General features: G+C 28.9%; 2 protein-coding genes across 2 annotated transcripts; one reads left to right on the forward strand and one right to left on the reverse strand.

Annotated features, from left to right (window-relative positions):
* Positions 1-12,018: 12,018 nt before the first annotated feature.
* On the reverse strand, positions 12,019-13,482 carry LOC140838029 (protein RGF1 INDUCIBLE TRANSCRIPTION FACTOR 1-like). The gene is made up of 4 exons (XM_073204114.1): positions 13,398-13,482; positions 13,047-13,295; positions 12,811-12,951; positions 12,019-12,437 (listed from the first exon to the last, which is right to left on the reverse strand). The coding sequence occupies exons 1-4, from the start codon at positions 13,404-13,406 to the stop codon at positions 12,138-12,140; spliced, it is 699 nt and encodes a 232-aa protein (XP_073060215.1). The 5' UTR covers positions 13,407-13,482; the 3' UTR covers positions 12,019-12,137.
* A 5,306-nt stretch (positions 13,483-18,788) lies between these two features.
* Positions 18,789-21,849, forward strand: LOC140839296 (uncharacterized). Its single transcript, XM_073205934.1, has 2 exons — positions 18,789-18,884; positions 19,306-21,849. Exons 1-2 carry the CDS (start codon positions 18,846-18,848, stop codon positions 21,748-21,750), a joined length of 2,484 nt encoding a protein of 827 aa, XP_073062035.1. The 5' UTR covers positions 18,789-18,845; the 3' UTR covers positions 21,751-21,849.
* The last annotated feature ends 1,975 nt before the right edge of the window (positions 21,850-23,824 follow it).

Raw genomic sequence — 23,824 nt, forward strand, 5'->3', positions numbered from 1 at the left:
ATCGTGTGTGGGATGAATCCAGAGTTTGTATCTTCTTTTAAAAGAATTTTGAATAGATTGGATGCTTTTCTTTAGGTTTTTTTTGGATGCTTTATGTACGCTAGTATCGATTAAAAATGCACAGATATGTTTCATGCAGAAGGCTAACCTTCCTTAAAACGGTTCCTCTTTTGGCTGGAAATTTTCTCCCTCATTGAATTTCTTAAAGGAGCCCGTACTTTTCCCTTTGGGAAACAACCAATGAAACTTTTAGTTATGTTAGCGCAAAAATCAGTAATTCGAAAATTAATTTTAAATTATTAAAAAAAATAAATATATACATGTAATGATTGACATGTTTATTATAATAATAATTATTTTAAAATGTGATCGCATTTTTTATATGAATTAACTAAAAATATAAATTATTTTAAAATTAATTAGGAGAAAAGGTGGAAAAACTGACCAACTTTCCATCATATTTTTCATAATCAATATCTATATCTATACATGAACGTGAATTGTGAATTTTCAAAAATGTCTTTACATTCATTTACACACTTCATATTTAATTTTTTTTGTTGTTTTCCATGTTTTTCATCTATTAATTAATAAAATTTAAAATAAATTAAAATAAAATGAATTTACATAAATGTCCTTATCTTCATTTACACCTTCCATATTAATTTTTTTGTTGTTTTAATTAATAAAAATTAAAATAAATATGAATGTGAATTGTCAATTTACAAAAATGTCCTTACCTTCATTTACACCCTCCATATTTAAATTTTTTGTTGTTTTCCATGTTTTTCATCTATTAATTAATAAATCTATATCTATATCTTCTATATCTATATCTATATCTATATCTATATAAATATACGAATTGAATTGTGAATTTACTCTATTATCCTTTTATGTAATTAATTAATTATTATTATTATTATTAATCCATTGACTAATTATTATTTATTACTCTTTCACTCACTTTCATGGCATGACTACAAATTATAGTAATTCATGTAATTAGTTAATTATTATTATTATTATTAATCCATTGACTAATTATTATTTATTACTCTTTCACTCACTTTCATGGCATGACTACAAATTATAGTAATTCTTTTATTAAAATTAATTAGTTTTGTGAAAATACCTTACAAATTATAGTAATAGTGTTATACATTCTTTTATTAAAATAAATAATACAAAAAATTATGCTAACAGAGGTTTAGAACTTATTTTTACAAAAAATTATGCTAACAGAGGTTTCGAACTTATTTTTACAATGTATGTATTTATTATATTTTTCATAATATTAGTTTTTTTACAAATAATACAAAAAAAATTATATTTAACAAAACAGAAAATAAGAAATTATAAATTTATATATCGAGGTTTAATCTATATCTATATCTATATCTATATCTATATACTAATCTATATATATGAATATAAATTGTGAATTTACATAAATATACTTACTTTCATTTAATAATAATCATTAATACATGTTTTATTTTTCATATATTCTTTTAATAATAATCATTTCATTAATACATTTTTATTTTAAAATTTAAAATTAATTAATTTAATATTTACATTTACATCAAATTCACAGAAAATCAATATCATAAATACATGTTTATTTTTTGTTTGTTTTTCATCTATGAATTTAATAATAATTATTAATATATTTTTATTTTTAAATTTAAAATTAATTACTACATGTTTTCTTTTCCATATATTCTTTTAATAATAATCATTAATATATTTTTATTTTTAAATTTAAAATTAATTACTTTAATATTTACATTGACATCAAATTCACATAAAATCTTTATCATAAATACATATTTATTTTTTTGTTTTTTTTTCATCTATTCATTTAATAATTATCATTAATATATTTTATTTTTAAATTTAATTATTTACTTTAATATTTACATTGACATCAAATTCACAGAAAATCACTATTATAATGTTATAAATTTAAATATTGCTAATATTACGAACATTAAGGTAATAATGGAAAAACGAATAGAGATGTGTGTGATTGAATAAAATTAAATTATTAATAAATATTAAGGTCATATAAAATATTTTTTTCCCATTTAGAAGATAGATATATATAGATTACTTGTGTATCAACAAAAATACGTGATTGAGAGAAAATATTTGTATGTAAGTGATTTCATTTCAAATATTTAAGTTATTTAATCAATTTTCAATATATGATACTAAATACATATTACTAAATAATATATTACCTATTAATTAATCTATTAAATATATGACTTTCATTTGTGATCTTACTATTATAATATTTTTTTATTTTACAATTTGTCATGTTAATGGTGTTATTTAAGTCATTTTTTTTTATCTTAGTTTAATAAGATCATTAATAGTGTATTTAACTTAATCAAACTAATTATTATTTTAATTTAATTTTAAATTTAATTTTAATTACTTAAATTTATATATTGCCGTCAAATAATAATAGGAAGACAAAAAGAGATGAGTCGGACTGAATAAAAATAAATTATTAATAAATGTTAATGTCATACAAAATTTCTTTCTCTCATTTAGAATAAAAATATTTTCAAACGTGTCAATAGAGATATGTGATTGAGAGAAATGTTTGTATGTAAGTGATTTCAAACACTGTTTTTAAGTTATTTAGTCAATTTTTTTTATAAATGCTGCTAAATAAATATTACTAAATAATATGCTCCATTTGATCATTTTGTGTTCTTGCAATGAGAGGAGTTTTTTTTACCCTAGCGTTAACATGTTTGATTGTTATATGTCATTTGTATTGATCATGTAATTGTGTTTGGATTGTTTATGTGATTTGTTTGTTTGCACAAAGAAAAGAGAAACAAAATCAAATATCCAACAAAAATGGTTATTTTTCACTTTTTTATTGTTGAGATATTTTTCTAATTTTTAAAGACAAAATGCATGTTTTCTGTTTGCTTAGATTACTTAGTTTGAAGTGACTTAGAAAATATTAAAAAAATTGAAATATTTCTTCGTTTTTACCTTATGTCTCAGAATATCAAGAAATAATATTTTTTTTTATTGGGGCAAATGTATTTCCAAACTTATGTCTATAAATCAATATTTAATTTTTTTACGACATTATTATATTCTCTAATCAATTTTTTTTACTTAGATTGATAGAAGGTATTTTAATTTGAGTTTTTATGTTCTTGCTTATATTATTAGACCTACCAAATTTTATAGTTCACCTATTATTTTCATAATAAATAATATTACAAAAATAGTCTTCTGATGAACGAAAAATATGGATAAATTATTAAAATATATAATATCCAGTAGATTTTTGGCATGTGATTTTGTTCTAATTCAATGATTATGCATGATTCTAAATTTTAATTATATCACAAGTTAACGCATGCTTTGTTGTTACTAGATATATTTTGTCAATAGTATAATATTTTTCTATGGTTTAAGAAAAATTGTGTGACTTTGTATTATATTTTTACGTCTGCTTTTCTAAATGGTTTTATTATGATTTCAAGGCACCATTTTTCATTTGTGTTTTTTTAAAGAAGTGGAATGAATATCTATAAAACGATGACATTCATAAGACGTCTTCTCTTTATTTGAAAAAAATATTGGAAAATTTATACAAATTGTGAATAATGTGAGTTAATATTTAATTTGAGAGTGATTTATGCTTTTTATTGCTCGTATATACTTCAATTTCTTTGTTATTGTACTAAATAAATTATTTTTAAACTTTGACTTATCATTTTTTTCTTATCGAGGTTGTTTGTGTTATGATTTTTTTATTCGTTTTGGTTAGTATTATTGGCGGTAAATGATTTTTCTGATATTATATGATGTGTCTTGTTGTTTATATAAAAATAAGTATGAGAGTATACCAATCAAAACCACGTATTTTGGGTCTTCTGTTCTACGAAGAGAATAATAAATGGTTTCTGTGAATTATATAATTTTTTGCTTTTCATACATATATTCTACGAAATGAGTCAAATTTTGAATAAAAAAGTTTAGACAAACATAGTGGATGAAAAAAAAGAGACATGTTAAATAAAAAAAATAATGTTGTGTATTACTATGTTGGGTGCAATAATTGTCCCTGCTTGGTAGAGCGGTCGAACCGTGGTGCTTGAGCTGCTGTGCGGTTTAAAATATTTGAGTTGCACCATTACTACTAGCTATAGCTTTTGGTAAAGCGGCAAACGCTCGGCCCTACAATTGGTATCAGAGCTAAGGTTACGGGTTCGATTCCCATTGATTGCAAGTAGTGCAATTATTGGGAGAGAGATTGTTGGGTGCAATAATTGTTCCTGTTTGGTAGATCGGCCGAACCGTGGTGTTTGAGCTACTGTGCAATTTAAAATATTTGAGTTGCACCATTACTACTAGCTATAGATTTTGGTAAAGTGGCAAGCGCTCGGTCCTACATACTATGTCCTAATTTCTGTATGATATAATTCAAGCACATTTTTTTATAGATATATTTGAAATTAGGTTCAACTAAGTAACATGAAACATATACATATATATTAAATCATATTTAAAGCAAAATATTAAGATCAAGAATGATTCAGATTTAAATTTAAATGAAGCACAATGAAGAAGAAATTGAAGAATTGTATGTGTACGTTAATGCTACGTTTGGTTGGAGGATAGAGTAAACTAATGATTGGTACGTAAATGATTGTGATAGGATTGTAATATATGGTGTAAAATAATATTATGTTTGGTACGATTTTTAAGTGTAGGATAATTTTGAATTTTTTGATGAAAAGACCAATTTGCCCTTCCCCTTTTTTTGAGCAACAGTTTCTTTTAAACCGTCGCTATCAGCGACAGTTTATGAAAAAACTGTCGCTATTAGCGATGGATTTGTACAAACCGTCGTTATTTGCGACGGATTTTTATAGCAACGGTTTTTGAGAAACCGTCGCCGATCTAGTTCGGCGACGGTTTCTTGCAAACCGTCGCTATTAGCGGCGGTTTTTGATAAAACTGTCGCTATTAGCGACGGACTTTTTTACAAACCGTCGCTAACCGGTTTGCCGGTGTTCAGCCAGCGGCGGTCGTGGCGGTAAGTGGTGGTGAGTTTGAATTTAGGAGAAGGGTAAAATTGGAAAAATAGGAGGTATTAAGAGTGGGATAAGTTATCACACCTAAATTATCAGTATTATTTGTCCAACAAATTGTAGCTACAGTGCGGGCTTCTTCCTATTATCACGGGCCCTCTGATTTGATAAAAATCCAACCAAACAGGTGATTAGCCGGGATAAAATAATCTATCCCGGCTAATCACCCGAACCAAACGCAGCATAAGTGTTATATAATGATTATGTTGTTACTTCATGGTTGTTCGACATATGGATGTAATATAAAATGTCAATATTTCTCAATAAAATAGTTTTTCAAAAAGAAAAAATTCTTCATTCAGAAAAAGAAATACATAAAAAACAAATTGTGCATAATTCTCATTCTATTTATAATGATATGAGAACAATTCTAAAACTTTGTTGACACAATATAATAGATCAATTATGTGCATTTTATTGAGACATTAAGCAAGTTTCACTTTATTTCCTCCAATATTATCTCGATATATTTCGATGTGACTACGAGATTGTTTTTGTTTTTGTTTTGTCAAAGTGTCTAACCAGCTAATTCATAACATATTCATGGTAGCATAGAAAACTCCTCGTCAAATAAATTCACTTAGCCACCTATAGAAATTCAAATAAAATTCTACAATATTTCATCAAATTAATTTTGACTATCATAAAATGCTCATGAAATCTAAATGATTATATTATTAGATGAGATATTGAATAAGCAAATACTTTGACATATATTTGAATGATATCTCATATGCATATCTTAATTACATTATTCGTATCTCTTCTCAAGATTTTTAAAATACAATAATTAATTTTGTATATCGTTCCACAAGATATAAAATATTATAAAACAAAATATAAACTCGATAGAAGAAAATTTGTTTTGTTTCAATGAATAATATAATATTACGTTCTAAACGCAACAAATGAGATTGAAATTATATCATCCTCATGACATGATGCACACAATCATTATTTCAAAGCTTCCAAAAAATGACGATCAATATGACTTTCTTGAATTGCGTCAAATTAAATGAGGACACAATTCTAAGATATAACCATTTGAAGAGATTTCAAGTATTTTTCTCACAGTGTTTGAAAAATAGTTGTTAAAAGTTTATTAACCTTATAGCTATATGTTTATAATATTGATACTAAATATATAAAAATGATATCACAAATATCACAATATTTGAAGAAGGTGCAACATCATTCATTGGTAATATTGTTGAAGAATATATAAGTTATACATATTTTTAGTCACAGTGAAAACTTATCGCGAATAAAGCATTTTTTCTTAGGAGTTATAGTTGATGATTGTCAAAAGCTAAAAAATAATTTCACAACAAAAAAATAGTCGGAAAAATAAGATTATCAGATTAAAAACAATGTAGAAAATCGAAAAAATGTCGTGATAAAGAAGCAAACTATGAGCATGTCAGATCCCGGATAAGGATTGTAAATAACATAATATATGTTAAAGACGATCAGATACTTGCTGAGCATACCAAAATAGTTATATGTATATTATAATAGGCAAAAACTTGTGTGAGACGGTCTCACGGGTCATATTTGTGAGACGGATCTTTTATTTGGGTCATCCATGAAAAAGTATTACTTTTTATGCTAAGAGTACTACTTTTTATTGTGAATATGGGTAGGGTTGACCCGTCTCACGGATTAAGATCCGTGAGACGGTCTCACATAAGACCTACTCATTATAATAACTACAACAAAGAGTTGTTGAGTTCTCAAAATCAACCAAGAAGTATATTGAAAAGTGTGTTAAGTGGATAAGATAATTTCTCTTATTCATATACCGTCTATGGTTATAATTTTTTTATTTTTTATGGTTTAATTTGTTTCAGTTGATAAATGTTATTAGCCATGTTTTAATTCATTTAAATATTATCAGAATTCCGTACATATATTTTCAGCAATTTAGGTTTTTACGTGCAACGCACGTGCATTTTTCTAGTAATTAAATAAAAGCATATATAATTCTGAAATCGACCAGATTTGCATATTTTTAGCCCAAACATACCTACGGTTTCATATTTTTGATTTACTTGCAGGAAAAAAAAAACAGAAAACGTAAAATCTTTTAAGTTCAATTTGGCCAAACGTTGCCTTGATGCTTGTCGATTCAACTGCACATCTATATCCCTTTCGACTGAAAACCCCCACGAAAGTATCTTTAATTACAAAGCGTAGGCAGAATAATACAGAAACATAAATCAAAATACATAATGTTCTGTAGGTGACATATTAAACTCGGTTTTAGAAGGATGTTCACATTACAAAAATGCCTAAACCTTTCCTCTTAATTACTTCCATCTATTGTGGCTACACTAACTAACATACTAATTGCCCAACTCCAATTTCTTTCCGGCCCTTCTTGTTTTATGTTGTATCTTCTTAGTTGTATCAAATTCAGGGTGATTTGACGATTTCATATTGTATTCTGGAAAACAATTGTCTCTGTGTGTACTGATTTGATCATCTTTTCATCACTCTGAATACGCAGGGATAGTGATACATAACAAAATTTGTCATCCCAACAACAATGACTTTTACTAGTGCGCGCATGCTGGACTGATTGTGAGCATTTTTTTGTTGTTGTTGTTGTTGTTGTTGTATTACCTGTCTTGAAGGAGAGTGGGTGTTTCATGCCTTGTTACTACAAAAAGAGAGCCGTGTTCTGTTTATTTCTTTGACTGGGAGAGTTCAGTGCTACTACAAAATGAGAGCCGTGTTCTGTTATGGTGAAAGTAAGTGGTTTGTTGATGGTTCTCAGAGGTAATGCTTTGTGTAAAGTATTTTGACCAAAACTGCAGTATGAGGTGATCTATGGGTCACAAATTAAACCACTACTCTTCCAAAGGTGAGCAAAATAAGACTCACACTGCATGTATACTTGATACTTTGCATAGAAAAGAACAATTTGTGATGAGATTATTGTGCATGCCCGTCTCTTCTCTTCTGATGTAATTATCGTAATTTTAGTCCCGAGTCCCGACCGTAGTTTTCTGGTCGAGAATGGCATGCGATCGAGTTTCTAAAATCACCAATCTGGAGAAAAAATAAGGCTAGCTTGGGAGGAAGAATCACCCATACCTACCAGCATAAAAGCTTTATTTCGTAGCCAAAAAGAGCTCTGCTCTCACTTACAAAAATAACAAAAAAGTTTAAGATCAACAACCGTTGCAAGATCAACACAACATTATTGCTATACTCGACCATATATAAATGTTACGGTGGTTATGAACAATTTGCCCAAATCCTTGTCTTGATTCTTGCACCATAAAAACTACAAAATGAACCACAAATCTAAACAAAAATATGGATTCAACTCAACAAAAGGAAGTGCTTTATTCCAGAAGAAAAAAACAAAAACAAAACAAATCAAAAAACACTAAACTGGAAGTGCGTGTTCCCACTTGCACAAAGCAAACTACACAAATGAATTAACCTAAATTCGACTCCCAACAACATCACTGATTTGTGAGGAATCATCTCCTGAATTGTACCCGCTCGGAGTTCCATTCGGGGTTGTGGAATTTGAGCTCCAGGCCACTTCCCTCCTCCCTTTTGACTCATTCGAAGCCGACCCGAATCGAATCATTGACTTGAAAATCTTGATCTTGATCTGCCCTCTTCTTGGAGGAAGTCTTTGATTCCGGGACTTGAAATTCATGGACATTCTGATAATTGAGAAGATTCGGTAGTTGAGAATAGGAAATTGTGAGTGAGTGAAAGAGTAGAAGGGAGTTCAATAAATAGAGGATCGATCATTTGTTGAGTATACTTGGTTTCCAAGATTGTATACGACAACGTGGGCCATGCATATGACGCAGCGTACGTTCGTATTAATAAAGCTTCTTCATTACGCAACCCTCTATCTTAAGAATGTTCTTTTATTACTGTTATTAATTATTTTGAGGTGGTCTTCCAATTTGTCTATTTTTATTTCATTTTTGGTCCAAAATAATTTTTAAATTGCATTTCTGTTGCAGCAAGTTATATCGTTTTTTTTAAAAAAAAATTAGTTGTTTTTAACTGAGTGTTGATGTGACATTGAAAAATGATGGAACATCGAAAAAAGCTAACACGTCTAACTTTATGTAGGCATTCCGGTGAAAGAAGATTAAAAGTGAACTTGACCGAATTAAAAATGAAAAATTTACAAGTAACATGATCGAAATTTTAATTTTCTCCTTATCGGTATATTTTGGCATGAGATTAGTAATAAATATTAAGATGTTGAAGTATGTTATTTTTATTTAAATTTTTAAATACGGTATCTAACGCTCCAACATAAGATAAAATTAAAGATAATTTAAATTTAATTCTTAATTCTTGTGTAGTAATATCTTTTGCATAGTTTTTCACATGTAAATTTTATTCGAATCTTTTGGGCTTGATATGTTATTTAAGTTGTATTTGAATCGATCAATTTAAGTGAAATTCTTTTATGATTAATTTTAAATGGAATATTTTCGGTGAAATGAAATTTTTTTTATATCTATTTGATTTGTTTTTATAAGTCACATCATTTTTATGTCGGAAAAATAACTAAATTTTTATTTAAAAAAATAACAGACTAATACTGAAATCAAAATAAAAAAATATATATATACACACACAAATATGCAATTTTCATTATGCTAACTTAATTTATTTTTTAACAATGCTAAATCTTCACATATTTCGAGATATTTGCTATAAGTGGTTCTATTTTTATGGACCCAATGTAGAAAATTCTTCGTAGTGGGGGTGCAATAATGTACTAATAAATGTTCATATCGGGGATAAGAAGGTGCAAAGTCCATAATACAAGCCCACAATGAAAGCCAACTCAATACAATGCTAGACTCATAGACAATAGTCCATATTTATGCGTGACAGAAATAGGAAAAAAAATAAACAAATTTGTAACAAGTATAGGCAGTTGAGAGAATGACAAATTTTATTCATGATAATTTCCAAACGGCACATATATTGGTGTACCATAATTGTCTATGTTGGGTGGACCGATCTAACTATGATGTTTGCGCTGCTATGTGAATTTAAAATTTTAAGTTGCATTATTACCACCAGCTATAAATTTTGGTAAATCGACGAGTACTCGGCCCTACAATTTGTATCAGAGTCAATGTCATGAGTTCGATTATCATAAATTGTAAGAAGTGCAATTATTGAAAGGAATATTCTTGATGTGCAATAATTGTCTCTGCTGGGTAGAGCAATCAAATCATGACACTTGGACTATTGTGCGGTTTAAAATATTTTAGTTGTATCATTATTACCATGTATAAGTTTTTGTAAAGCGACAAGCGTTAGGTCTTATAACATATTTTTGATAAATTTGTAATGCATCATAATTATAAGAGTGGTACACAAGAATTAAAGTTGCAAAAAAACAAACATAATCAAAATTATAATTTTCTTTATAATAATAATAATAATTAAATGTAATAGCTCGGTGATTCATATTCAAAGTGACTATACACATGCATATTGTTGTAAATACATTTAGGCATAGTTTGATATACATGATAGGATAAACATGTGATATATAATATAAGGATAAGTTAAGGATAAATAAGATGTAGGATATTATATTTAATGTTTGGTATGATTTTAATAAGAGTGATTAAATTTATATATTAGATTGTAATGACAAAATTAACCTTATCATAATACATTTTATAATTTCAAAGTTATTGCTTGAGTTCATATTTTTTATTTGTTCATGTGCCGATAGTACTTGCATGATTTATTTATTTTTACCTAATTTTATATATTATATAATATGATAATTGAGCTCTTGATTTTTTGATTTAAGTCAAATATCAATTTTTAAGGTTAATCGAGTGATACTAATAATTTTATCGAGATTTATAAAAATTATTTATATAATTATCTCGAATTCATTTATATAATTATCATATTATATAATATATAAAAATAAATAAAATATTTATTTGATTTTAATTTCTACCTACTAGCATAGATTTATAAAAAAATCATTTATAAACTGAGGATAATTAAGTCATTTGTAGTGTATTTTATCATTAAATTAAAATTATCACACCTTCTATTAGGGGTATTTTATCCTTCTAAAAAATTATTTATCAAGGGCCCATGATATTATCATGAGCTTCTTAAAAATGTACCAAACATGAGATAAAGAGGATTATTTATCAATCATCTCTTATCCCATATACCAAACTATGTCTTAGTATTGTACCAATCGTAATATTAATGTTACTAATTAAAAGAATTGTGTTCATAAGTACAAAAACATATAGTACCATACATTATACGTACAATATATAAATAATGAGCATATATATCATATAAACAATGTGCTAATGGCATTAATCCCCTTGTGAAAATTTTAAAACACATAAAATCTCCTAAAAAAAATAAAAATGAAATATCTTTATTTTTAAAAAAATCAAATAAATTCAACCACTATATTATAAAAATTCAAACACATTTACCCCTTCTAGTAGAGGATTTTATGTCTGGTTTTCTAAAAATCACAATGTCTATAATATTATTAATTTTACAGACAATATTTTTTGCTTTTTTTTATTATATTTTTACAGGAGGTGTTAATGCAATTAACTCTATAAACAATTGATCCCAAAACTTTATACACGTACGACGTTTAGAAAAAATTTTGTGACATTTATCAAAATTCAAAATCACTCTAAACGTAACGAGGTGAAACCCTATATGGTCAAAATTATTTGAAAGTCATAAATTATTTATGAAATAATCACCTCTTTCAACCGTACTATATATTTTAAATTATATTTTGGAAAAAAAAAAATCAAGAAAATGTACACACCTCAACTTGGGAACTGGGAAGCACGTGATGCCATTAAGACAAAACACCCGACCAATATGATTAATAATAAACTTAAAGAGTCTCAAGAAATTGAACAAGTTTTCTTTAAGAAAAATAATATAAAAATTATTTAATATTTATCATATTTTATTCTAACACAATGGTGACCTATGGGGAATGCCTTTCCTCCTACTCATGCTTGTGGCCATGTCCTCGTCTGTTACTTCATTAGACAATCTTCCACAAACATATAGTCCACTTCTCTTTTTCCTCACAAGCTCAGTGCAAGAAAAGCTCACGTTATCGGAATCCGAATCCGAGCTCAACGTCGTGTACATCGTATCGTCGTCCCCCATGTCTTGAGGAATGAAGAAATCTGGACTAAGTTGTAGGGTTTTGCATACTTTCAGGAATGGAGAAAGATTCTTGTAGTGCTTAAGGACATAATCAACCTGACAAATTTTTTTTAACAAAATTCATATAATTAAGAAGTGAATATATATCATTAAACTCAATTTTAACCAACATGGTAAATACAATTTTGAAAATTGGGCTTGTTGGCTACTTCTTGATCCTTTGTTCTTTGTCAATGATTGCTTATTTTCCTAATATGTGAATCTGTGAAGTTAAATTCAGTTGAATAACACCACAAAATATCTTTATTTTGTCCAGTCATTCAACTTAGTTGACTGAAAATTTAATCCAAACAAAGTATACATATATAAGCATGATTCTATTGATTTGGGATAAAAAATTGTATGATAATGAATAATCAATTATATGAATTCAAACAAGAATCTTATTTTTGAGATTTACATTAAGTACCTTGCAACCAAGTGAGCAATGGATGAAGGGTTCTTGGAGGCTCCTATCACAAGAAGTGCAGTAGTTTCCAGACCCTTTGAACTGCCTGTTCTGTGGTCTTTTCTTGATAAACACCACCTTCGCGGCATTAATCGTATACGCCTGCAGGGAAAAGATTACACAAAATCGATGCCAAGATTGTTTTTATTTCATTTCGAGTTAAGCTTTCAAACAATTTTGCAAAATCTATATATAACCTGAATGTTTGAGCAGTCCATTAGCTTCTCAAGATCTTCCAACCTAACAACTTCATGATACACGTACCGACGAATCTGAAGAAGCCTGTGGGATCGATGAGAAGCGACACAGTGGGGGCAAATACTATTGCAACAATCTAAACAACAAATATTCTTCTCGTTTTTCTTCGAACTGTCGTGAATCGGGCAAGAGGCGAAGAATTTCTGAGCGTAGAGAGATTCCAACCATGCAGGTTTGTCATGATGCTCCTAATTGTAACGAACACATACAAGTTCAATTTAGTTCATAGCAGAAGAAAATATCAATTCAAAGAAAAAAAAACAAGTGCATGAACAAGATGAAAAACCTACCATGATCATGTATGTTCTTGGGGGGAGTTTTCTTGATTTGATTGGGTAGCCCAAGAAAATGGTGTTTTGTAACTCGAGAAATGAAATAAAAGGTTAGGCTGTGGATGCCAATGCCATTTATGGAGTACTATAAAGGAGAGGAGGAAATAAATTATTTTTAAGTCGGTACAATACAAGAATATTTAATATTAAATGTTTTTTTTTTCCATTTAATAATACTGCATCGAGTTTAAGTGGCATGATTTTCAATATGATATGGGTTTTCAATAAATAGATTGTAACAATTCATTATAAGTGACATTTTTTGCTAACACACACACACACACACACACACATATATATATATATATATATATATATATATATATATATATATATATATATATGTATTGGATAGACAAATATACGAGCTAGATATATAGTTTTAATTGTTACATATGTGTGAACTTTTTACTTAACCTGTGAAAATAGTACTATCTAGGATCGATATATCTTATTACATTATCGGGCTTTACAGTATATATGATATGAACTCAAAATTTCCGAGGCATACTAAGTCAACCTGAAGAGAATTGAAGCATGCTTTGCCGGTGAATGGCATATATAATGCAACCAACCAGCAGAGATTAGAGAAAAGATCGTGAAACTTTGTCCGATCCGTGTAATAAAGTTAGATATTCATTCAGCTTATAAGTAAGAAATAGATTAGTCGGCAGCTCAGTAAATTCCACGCAAAACAATATATATTAGCATTAATGGAAGTGATGAGCATCTCAGATAAGACAATTCTTGATTGCGATAAATTTTGATCCCTAAACAAAGGATTTTATTGGCAATTAGAAAATTATATCATCGACATAGACAGTATTTGCGTATTCGTTATGTTCTTTTTATCTTAAAAATATATGCAAGTATGGTAAAATATAACAGGTATGATTATGAAATAAGAGCTGATTAGCCATGATCATCAATTTGCAAGTTAACAAGAATTTGAAGAACCCTGTGTTTATAACGTAAGATATAAGACAACAATATTGCTAGAGACATCAAATCCATGTTTTGTGTCATCTTGTCGTTAGGGTAAGTTATTTCTTTCTTAGGGAGTGAGAGATTATTATTTTTTTTTGGAAAAAAAAAATATATATTAAGATGTGAGGCGAACGTGGGCACTATTCCCATGTCTCCCATTGGCTTCTTCTTCCCACATAAACTAATTTTCTCCGCTCCTAGTGTTAAGAGCTTCAACACTAAACTAAATGAGCCTTTCTTGAAGAAGCTGCCATTTAAAAGTTTACTTTTCAATAATTTCCTATTTCATCAATTCTAATCTTTAATCTCAATAAAACATAAAAGAATCACTATATTTAAATTTTTGTATTGACGATGATACCGATAAAAATTAATAGTTTTTTTTTTCTTCGTTCTAATCTTTCAATTAAAAATACAAAACTTTGAATTTTTTATGTTATATCCGAAGTTTTTCTCCCTTATTATCAGATGAAATTTTAGTCATTGGATTATCAACACATGATATCATCTTCATTTAAAATATAATGAACTCACATTATAATCTAACGATGTTGAAATACAAAATAAAATTATACTCGATACAAAATAAACTAACTCAATTTTAACGCATCCACCTATACATGTTTGACAATATTATTTGTTGCATATTAAAAGGTCGATCGTAAGTGGAAAAAAAAAATCCAAATCAAAAGAATTATGATTAAAATGTTTTATGTGTATTATTTTGCCAAAATATAATTTTTTGATACCGAGGAAAAAATAGCTGTCGAGTTAGCATGTTGTCCTTACAAGAAAGCTGAGAAAAAAGATATTCCTAGCAAAAAAATATACATAAAATGTGTACGGTGGTTTGGTGTGAATTCGTGTGAACCTAGTTATTCGGTAAGCCTACCGTGTCCCTTGTCTCTTTTTTTAATAAGTTCAAATCTGTGTTTAAGATATGTTCGTCTGGTCTCTCTATATTGTTTGACTACGAAGCTAAATTTTAGATTGTATCCTTTAATTTTTAAGGAAAATAAATAAATACAACTTGCTACTTTATTTATATAACCATTGTTCGATTGATATTTGTAAAAATATTCAACCAAAAAAAAAACTAATGCATACATGTCATCCAGGAAAATTTGCATATTTTTTTATTTTGGTCTTCTGGTTTTTAAATTTCAATTCGCCATAGCGCAATAAGCTAGTTCTCTTTGCGTTTTTTGTTTATGTTTTCATGGGAAATTGTTGATTTGGTTCCAGATATGCAATAAGATATAGACAAAAATTTGTGTGAGATGGTCTCACGGATCGTATTTTGTGAGACGAATATCTTATTTGGGTCATCCATGAACAAGTATTACCTTTTATGCTAAGAATATTACTTTTTATTATGAATATCGGTATGGTTGACCTGTCTCACAGATAAAGATTCGTGAGACCGTCTTACAAAAGACCTACTCTAAAACATATGCTCCAATAATTTTTTTATGAGTTCATCGTGTGTAAAAAAATTACAAGTTTAGAATATATATTGTGTAACAATTATTATTGATGAACAATTTTATGAAACTTTTTGTAATTTACACGATTTAAATGAGTGTACATACAGAAAAAGGGGTGAAAGATTTTATTTTTAATGAATAGATCGAGAAGTTATTTTCATATTTTTAGATGAAAAAGTTAAAGTTTTAGTTGACAGAAGGTGGTGTGTAAGCATTAAAATATAAATTAGGAGCGAAGATAATGGCAAACATATATGAAGTACATGGGATGGTTCATGCAAAAAATCTCAATTTTTTACTTCTACAGTGTAAAATTCAATTCATATAGCACACATTCAATGTTTACAAAAGGTGAAAAGGTGGGGGTAGCTAGGAATGTAGGATAGAATAAATTAATGGATACTGAAAAAAAAATCAAGGAAGGTGGTAATATATTTTGAACTTAATTAGGAGGTTTAATCTACAATTTAGAAACAAATTTATGTAAAATTTAAAATATTTTTATTCGAGAAGTATTATTTTTTATGTCAAAATTATTATTTTTTATTGTAAATATTGACAAAATTGATTCGTCTCGTAAATAAATATATATGAAACTGTTTCATGAAAGACATACTCATCTTATTAAAACAAATTAAACCCTAAAAACACCATTTTCCTTCGTACGAAAGGCTTCATCATAAAGGGTCAGAGCAGATATTATCATTCATGTTAAAATATATATAGGTAAATTTTTTATATAATTTGCATCAGTTTGATTAGTGCTTATGGTTAATTTGTTTTGTTATACATAAAAACGGTATGTATAAAACCCGAAATGACGATAGAATATATAATTGATATAAAAAATGACAAAATTAAATTTATTATACTGCAGATAAATAAATTTATTTTAGATATTTTAAAACCTAATTATAGTAAGTGGCGGATTTGTGGAAATAAATTTATAATAAAATATGTTTTTTGTGAGACAGTCTCATAAATCTACATAAAAAAAATATTTTTGACACAACTTCGATTGTTATATAAAATTAAATTTTTATCCAAAATTTATTTCAAGAGCATCAAAATTTTTCTTGCAATAAAATTACATAAAAATATATTAATTAAGCATGTCGAAAATTGGAAAAAATGATAACAAAAATACGGATTATTACAAGCCTATTGGTTTGCAAAGTAGTGGTATTTGAGAGTACAAGTTGCCAAATACCCATAAAAAAAATCATATACACAACACATGGTAAGTAAATTTTTAATTTATTTATTTATGACTTTTGGACACTCCCGACGAATGATAATGTTAATATCTTGTATAACTTAAAACTTGAATTAACCATTAGGAAAAAAAATGATAGCAAATCGATTTCCTAAATATAGAAATTTATAACTAAATCAAGTATTTAAAAATTTGATTAAAATAGACATAAACAACATACAATATTGAGGTTTTCAATAATACAGCCGTTTAATAAATGTAAATCACAAGCATTTTAGTTTTTGCAGTTTAATTAGAGTGACACTCTCCGATCAAAGAAAAGGAAGAAGCCGAAGAAATTTCGCCAAATCATGAGTAAAGCGGCGACTTCGCGACACAGAACATGTTCAAAATCTTCCGGTCGCTCCCTTTCGTGGCGCCAAATCCACTCCAATCCTCCTCCATTGTACTGAATTTATCGTGATTCCTATGTATTTTAACTTATTTTGTTGATTGATTCCAAAATCAAGTTTTTCTCTTTAGAGCATAGTTCGGCATCGCCTTCGACATTGATTGTGTGAAAGAATTGCTGTGAATATAGATCATTAAACAAAAATTATGAAATATATTTTTATATATTTAAAAGGCTCATTTTGGGCTGTGTCTATTGATTGTTCATTCACAAGTTGTTCCTTCCACAAAATAAGCCCAAATGTGTGTGTGTTTTCCTTCTTTTTTTTTTTTGGCAAAAAACTTGTGTTAAACGGTCTCACGAGTCGTATTTGTGAGACGAATATCTTATTTGAGTTATCTATGAAAAAATATTATTTTTTATGCTATGATTATTACTTTTTATTGTGAATATGAGTAGATCAGTTGATCTGTCTCACAGATTATGATCCGTGAGACGGTCTCACATGAGACTCACTCTTTTTTTTTCCTTCTATTGTTTCTTCATGCTCATCTTTGCATGCATGTTTGTGTTTGCTTGTCAGCATTGAAATTTGTAGACCTCTTGTTCTCCATTTCTTCAAATTAATTCTTAAAATTGTATGCTTCTATGTCTTAGGATGATATTTTTTTATACGTAAATGATTTTCCTCCTGGGAAATGACGGTCGTCTACCAAATTGAATCAGCATTTGGATTTCATTTTGACCCTTCACAACTGAATAGTTTGTATGGTATTTATGGTTGGAGAATTTTATTTATGTTAATATTGCTTATTTCTATCGGGAAAGGTGTTTCATTATTATATGAATCTTACCGGACATTAAGTGCTTACTTTTGAAAAGAGTTTAAAAAGTGTAGAACAAGCTTGGAGGTGATGAATCAAATGTGTTCAAGCGATTAACGAGATTCAAAGAATAATTTCATGAAATCGTGTCGAGTAACCAAGTATGAGTTCGAAATGACCTTAAAAAACAGCCCGAGCGTGCAACCACGAACGCAGTCACTCCCCAGTGTGCAGAGTTGCACACCCCATCACCAGGGGCGGAGCACAATGTGGGCAAAGCTGGGCTTAAGCCCAGCAGATTTTTTTAAATTTTAGGCCTAGTATACATGTTTAGCCCAATACAAAAAAACAAAAAAGAATGGATTGAATTTTATGAAGCCCAATTCAAAGCATTAGGTGTATTGTAAATCATATTGGGGGAAAAAACAGCCGTTCAAATTCAATTGAAGAAAACGCAGGGTCGGCAGGGAAAATGGCGATTTCAAAACTCTTTCACTGTTCATGCAGATTTCTTCGAGCTCCTTGAATTTCTCTTCGCTGGTAATTCTACAATTACATTACTGCTTCTAAATTAGGGTTCGATTTTGTTCTTGCTAGTTGCTGCCCAGTTCAAGTTTGGCAAGAGAAAGCTTCAGACGAAATTGAGGAAACAAAATTTCTTCTATGTTTGTATTTCAAATTTATTTATATCAATGCTATAGATTATGAAACCTTGAAATTAATATCTATTTTTTAGTTGAAAATGTGTAAACATTGAAATTAGTATCTATTTTTATTTGTTCAAAGAAGAAAAATTTGTGAATTTTTTTTCTTTATATTAAAATTCTACATGATTTAAGTTGTTTTTTATATTTGAATTATGCTGAAATTTTAAGATCAAACTTTTATGATTAAAAAATATAGAATTTGCAATTTAAATCGAATTATAACTTATAAATTTCATTTTGATTACAATTTACAGGTGAATATTGCGATGAAGAATCAAAAAATCTTTGATTTCTTCAGAAAGAAAAATGACGAATCAGCGTCAACAGGTGATTTAAATGGGCCAAATAATGCATCTCCTTTTATTTCAGAACCAGCATCAACAAAAAAACCAAGACTTGAAAATGAGACTCTTAATGAACCACTTCCGAACATCACTTTGCAATATGTTTCTGATCCTGGAATTCGCATCCCAATATTGCAGTATCCCATTGAACTACAAGATGAGGTAAGAAGAGAATATATTGATAAAGGGCCGGTTCAGCCTATATATGATTATCCTTTTGCTGAATGTGAAGGTCAAAAGCGTAGATTCCAATCTTCTTGGTTTCAGAAATATCCATGGCTTGAATTTTCTATTGCGAAGCAAAGTGCATTTTGTTTCCCTTGTTATGTTTTTGACACTAATTCAGCACAATTTGACACATTCACTGTCAAGGGATTTAAAAATTGGAAAAGAGTTAATTGTAAAAATTGTCCATTCAAGAGACACGAAGGAGATGGGAATTCAAGACATAGCTTTGCTATGAGAAAATGGGGAGACTTGAAAAATCTTGATCAACATATTGATAGAAGATTAGAAAAACAATCTTCTGAGCAAATTGAGCGAAATCGTTTGCTCTTAAAGGTGTCCATAGAAAGTGTGAAGTTTCTTGCAATGCAAGGTTGTGCTTTTAGGGGTCATGATGAATCAGTTGACTCTAAAAATCGTGGAAATTATATAGAATTGATCAATTTGTTGGGAAGAATGAATCCAGAAATTGGTAGTATTCTAGAAAAAGCAGCTAAAAATGCAAAGTACACATCAGCGGAAATTCAAAGAGAGATTTTGAAAATTATTGCTGGTATTGTGAGAGATAAAATTCGTGAAGAAATTGGAGAAGCCAAATTTTGTATCTTAGTTGATGAAGCAATTGATGAGTCAAATAAAGAACAAATGGCTATCATTTTAAGATATGTTGATCGGGATGGGTTCATTAGAGAACGATTTTTTGAAGTTGTCCACGTTGAAAATACAAGTGCATTAACTTTGAAGAAAGAGATCTGCAATGTATTCAACCAGTACAATTTGTTGATTGAAAATCTAAGGGGGCAAGGCTATGATGGCGCAAGTAACATGCGTGGGGAATGGAATGGACTCCAAGCATTATTTCTTAAAGATTCTTCACATGCTTATTATATTCATTGTTTTGCTCATAGACTACAACTTGCTTTAGTTGCAGTTTCTAAAGAGGTGCATGATGTGTGGCGTTTCTTTTCAACATTAACTTCAGCTATTAATTTTGTTGGTTCATCTGCTAAACGTCATTTTCAATTGAAATCTATCCGAAAAGATGAAATTAATGATTTGATAGAATCGGGAGAAATTGACACTGGTACTGGAGCTAATCAAGATTGTTCTTTGATACGAGCTGGAGCTACTCGTTGGAGTTCACATTTCAACTCTGTTAGGAGATTCATTGGTTTGTTTGGTTCAGTGAGTATACTTCTTGAAGATCTTGTTGACAAAGGTCTCAATAGTAACATTCGAGGAGAGGCTAAAGGTTTGTATTTGGATATAAAATCATTTGACTTTGTATTTGTGTTGTTTTTGATGCATGAAGTTTTGGGAATATCAGAAAAGTTGTGCCAGACATTACAGAAAAATGACATAGATATTTTGAATGCTGTGACTTTGGTTTCTACGACAAGAATAAATCTTCAGCAGATCCGAGATGGTAGATGGGAAGAATTTCTTTGGAGTGTGATTAAGTTTTGTGAAAGTAATGATATTGAAGTACCAGACTTGGATGATGGCTACACACGAGGTACAAAACGTTCTTGTCAGCTGAAAAATAATATAACAGTCCATGATCACAATCATTTTGAAATATTCAACGCAGTAATAGATTTTCAGCTGATGGAATTGAACGAGAGATTTCCAGAGAGCACAATGGAACTTCTTACTCTTAGTAATGCTTTGAGTCCCGTTGATGGATTCAGATCATTTTCTCCATGTGACATTTGTTCTCTTGTTGATAAGTTTTACTACCATGATTTCAGTCAAGAGGAAAGAGAAGATTTGATGAGGGAATTAGATCATTATAAGTTTGATGTACCGCGTCATGTGCAGTTTCAGAATCTTGATTCTTTGCATCATTTGTGCCAAACATTGGCCAGAACAACGAAGTCGGTTATCTATCCTTTGATTGATAGGTTGGTTCGATTGGTTTTGACTCTTCCAGTTTCAACAGCAACTACAGAACGAGCTTTTTCAGGGATGAAACTCATTAAGACGCCACTTCGTAATAAAATGGAAAATGACCTTTTGGCCAATACCATGGTTGTTTATATAGAGAGGGATATTGCTCTGGGTATTGATACAGAATTTATCATAAACAAGTTTGATGTGTTGAAAAATCGCAAAATTCGGCTTAAATAAGAATTTGGTATGTTCCTTTGACTTCTTTTTTATTTTTATTATATGAAGTTCAAATTAATATTTAAAAATTTTTCGCCCACCGGAAAAAATATTCCTGGCTACGCCACTGCCCATCACGCCCAAGCGGTCAAAAAGAGGCGCCCTAGTGCTCCACGCCCCAGCGCGCTGCGATGCAGATTTCGAGATGGAAACTCTAACTTACGATTTTTAATGAATTTGTTAACTTTTTTATTTATAAACAAAGTTGTATAAATATTAGAATTAAGAATTTTGAAAAAAAATGAGTTTTATCATATATTTGAGAATATTCTTCCTCTCCAAAAAATTTTAGCTTTGTTTACATCTTTGTGTGTTTCTAAAATCAAACTTATCAAAATTTTATACTTTGTGACGTTTGTCGATTCCCCTTCACGAGGATTGTCAATGACAGCTTCTTTGAAAGTTCCATTGAGATCAATGGGTCTTATTTGTGTTATTTTTTGCTAAATCATGTTGTTCACGGGTCATTACAAATTGCTTATTTTAAAGTTAAATATAAGAGGTTACGATAATTCTTGTTGTTCATTAAATTGAGAACATGACTAAATCTAGTTCGTGTTAGTCTTTCATGCATAAACAAGTTTGCATCGTGCCTTATCCAAATGGGTGGTGTTTATTTCCGTATACTCGGCCATAAGATTTGTTTGATTACCATGTTCGAATATAAAATTGTTTTGTTCTTTTCTAAAATAAATAAAAACATATATACTTTATAAAATATCTTTTAAGACCAAGTATAACTTGTTCTAAACTGGCCCGGTCTGGCTTTATTTATAAAATATTATTTATTTTATTAATTAAATTACTACTTTCATAAATAAATAAATAAATAATAGATGGATATTCCGATTATAATTTATGACCAAACCAAAAGAGCCTTCGATTCTAAAATTAAAACCAAAAATAGTTTTGTATCCAATAAATGGGAGATGGATACGATTCAAATTCACCTTGCTGGGATATAGATATGCCGTGTGTCCACACTTTTTTGTAGTTGAAATTGAAATCATTTTCACACATCTTTTCTCGTAATATTACAAACTTTCTTTAATGAAATTACTATTTTATAATCATAACCCTCCAATATTTTATAATTTACATAATCCAAAATTGTCTTTATATTATTCTTCACGACTAAACTAGATTATGATTTTGGGATACTATAGCCCGACGTGCCCACTAATTCGTAACTTAGTAGGTGATGATTAATCCATAATCGTACTAATTAAAACCAAAGTTTAATATAATTATATATTTGAGTTCGCAATCATCTTTTCTTTGTCTGCTCATATTTGAAGATAATTAATTATATGATATTAGCTCCTTAAAAAAGTTGTGTGACTAATGATTATATAATATGTTTAGCTTTTATATTTTAATATATTAATATATGATACACATCCAAATTTTCATCTTTCCCCTAAGTTTTTTTTTTTTTTTTTAAGCCATCAAATATTGTGAGTATGTTGTGATACGATCTTACAGATAAAAAATATTTATAAGAAAGTCTAGTGGATTTTTATACTTGAGACGAGTTCCTTTGCTCCATACTTCATATAAAAATTATATTTTGATAAATAATTTTCAACTCAAATATACAACTAATTTTTTTTATAATATTGATAAAAATATAATAAATAAATAGTTGTCAACAAAGCTCAGATTATTGTTTTCAAAGTTGAAATTCGGAAAAATGTTGAAACTTAAACTTTTAAAGCATGAATGAATACACATTTTGATACACTATCGTATCAGTGTTTCGGTCGTGACACATCATCTAAGAGCCACAAAACTTAATTTAAATGTAATTTAAAATACAAGTTGAAAATTAAGAAACTTATCATAAATGTCTAAGTCGAGCTCAGAAATTTTCGGCCTTTGGAGTTACATAAAATCGAGAATGAGCGAGATTTCTAATGCGTTGTCATATTAATTCTTTGATCGTCATCCGTTTTTTTCTTAAAATATTTGTCTTTTTATGATCTATATATATTTCATATTGAACACTTTCCTGAATTCCAACAAATCAATTCTG

This window comes from Primulina eburnea, chromosome 8, assembly GCF_022965805.1.
Source record: "Primulina eburnea isolate SZY01 chromosome 8, ASM2296580v1, whole genome shotgun sequence".
NCBI lineage: Eukaryota > Viridiplantae > Streptophyta > Magnoliopsida > Lamiales > Gesneriaceae > Primulina > Primulina eburnea.

Excerpts from the sequence above, each read along its gene's own strand:
- LOC140838029 (XM_073204114.1), bottom strand. Across the intron at positions 12,952-13,046 it reads TGGACTGCTCAAACATTCAG|GCGTATACGATTAATGCCGC; the intron begins GTTATATATAGA and ends TTTTCCCTGCAG. Across the intron at positions 12,438-12,810 it reads ATTGCTCACTTGGTTGCAAG|GTTGATTATGTCCTTAAGCA; the intron begins GTACTTAATGTA and ends AAAATTTGTCAG.
- LOC140839296 (XM_073205934.1), top strand. The coding sequence starts at position 18,846 with ATGCAGATTTCTTCGAGCTCCTTGAATTTCTCTTCGCTG. Across the intron at positions 18,885-19,305 it reads CCTTGAATTTCTCTTCGCTG|GTGAATATTGCGATGAAGAA; the intron begins GTAATTCTACAA and ends TACAATTTACAG.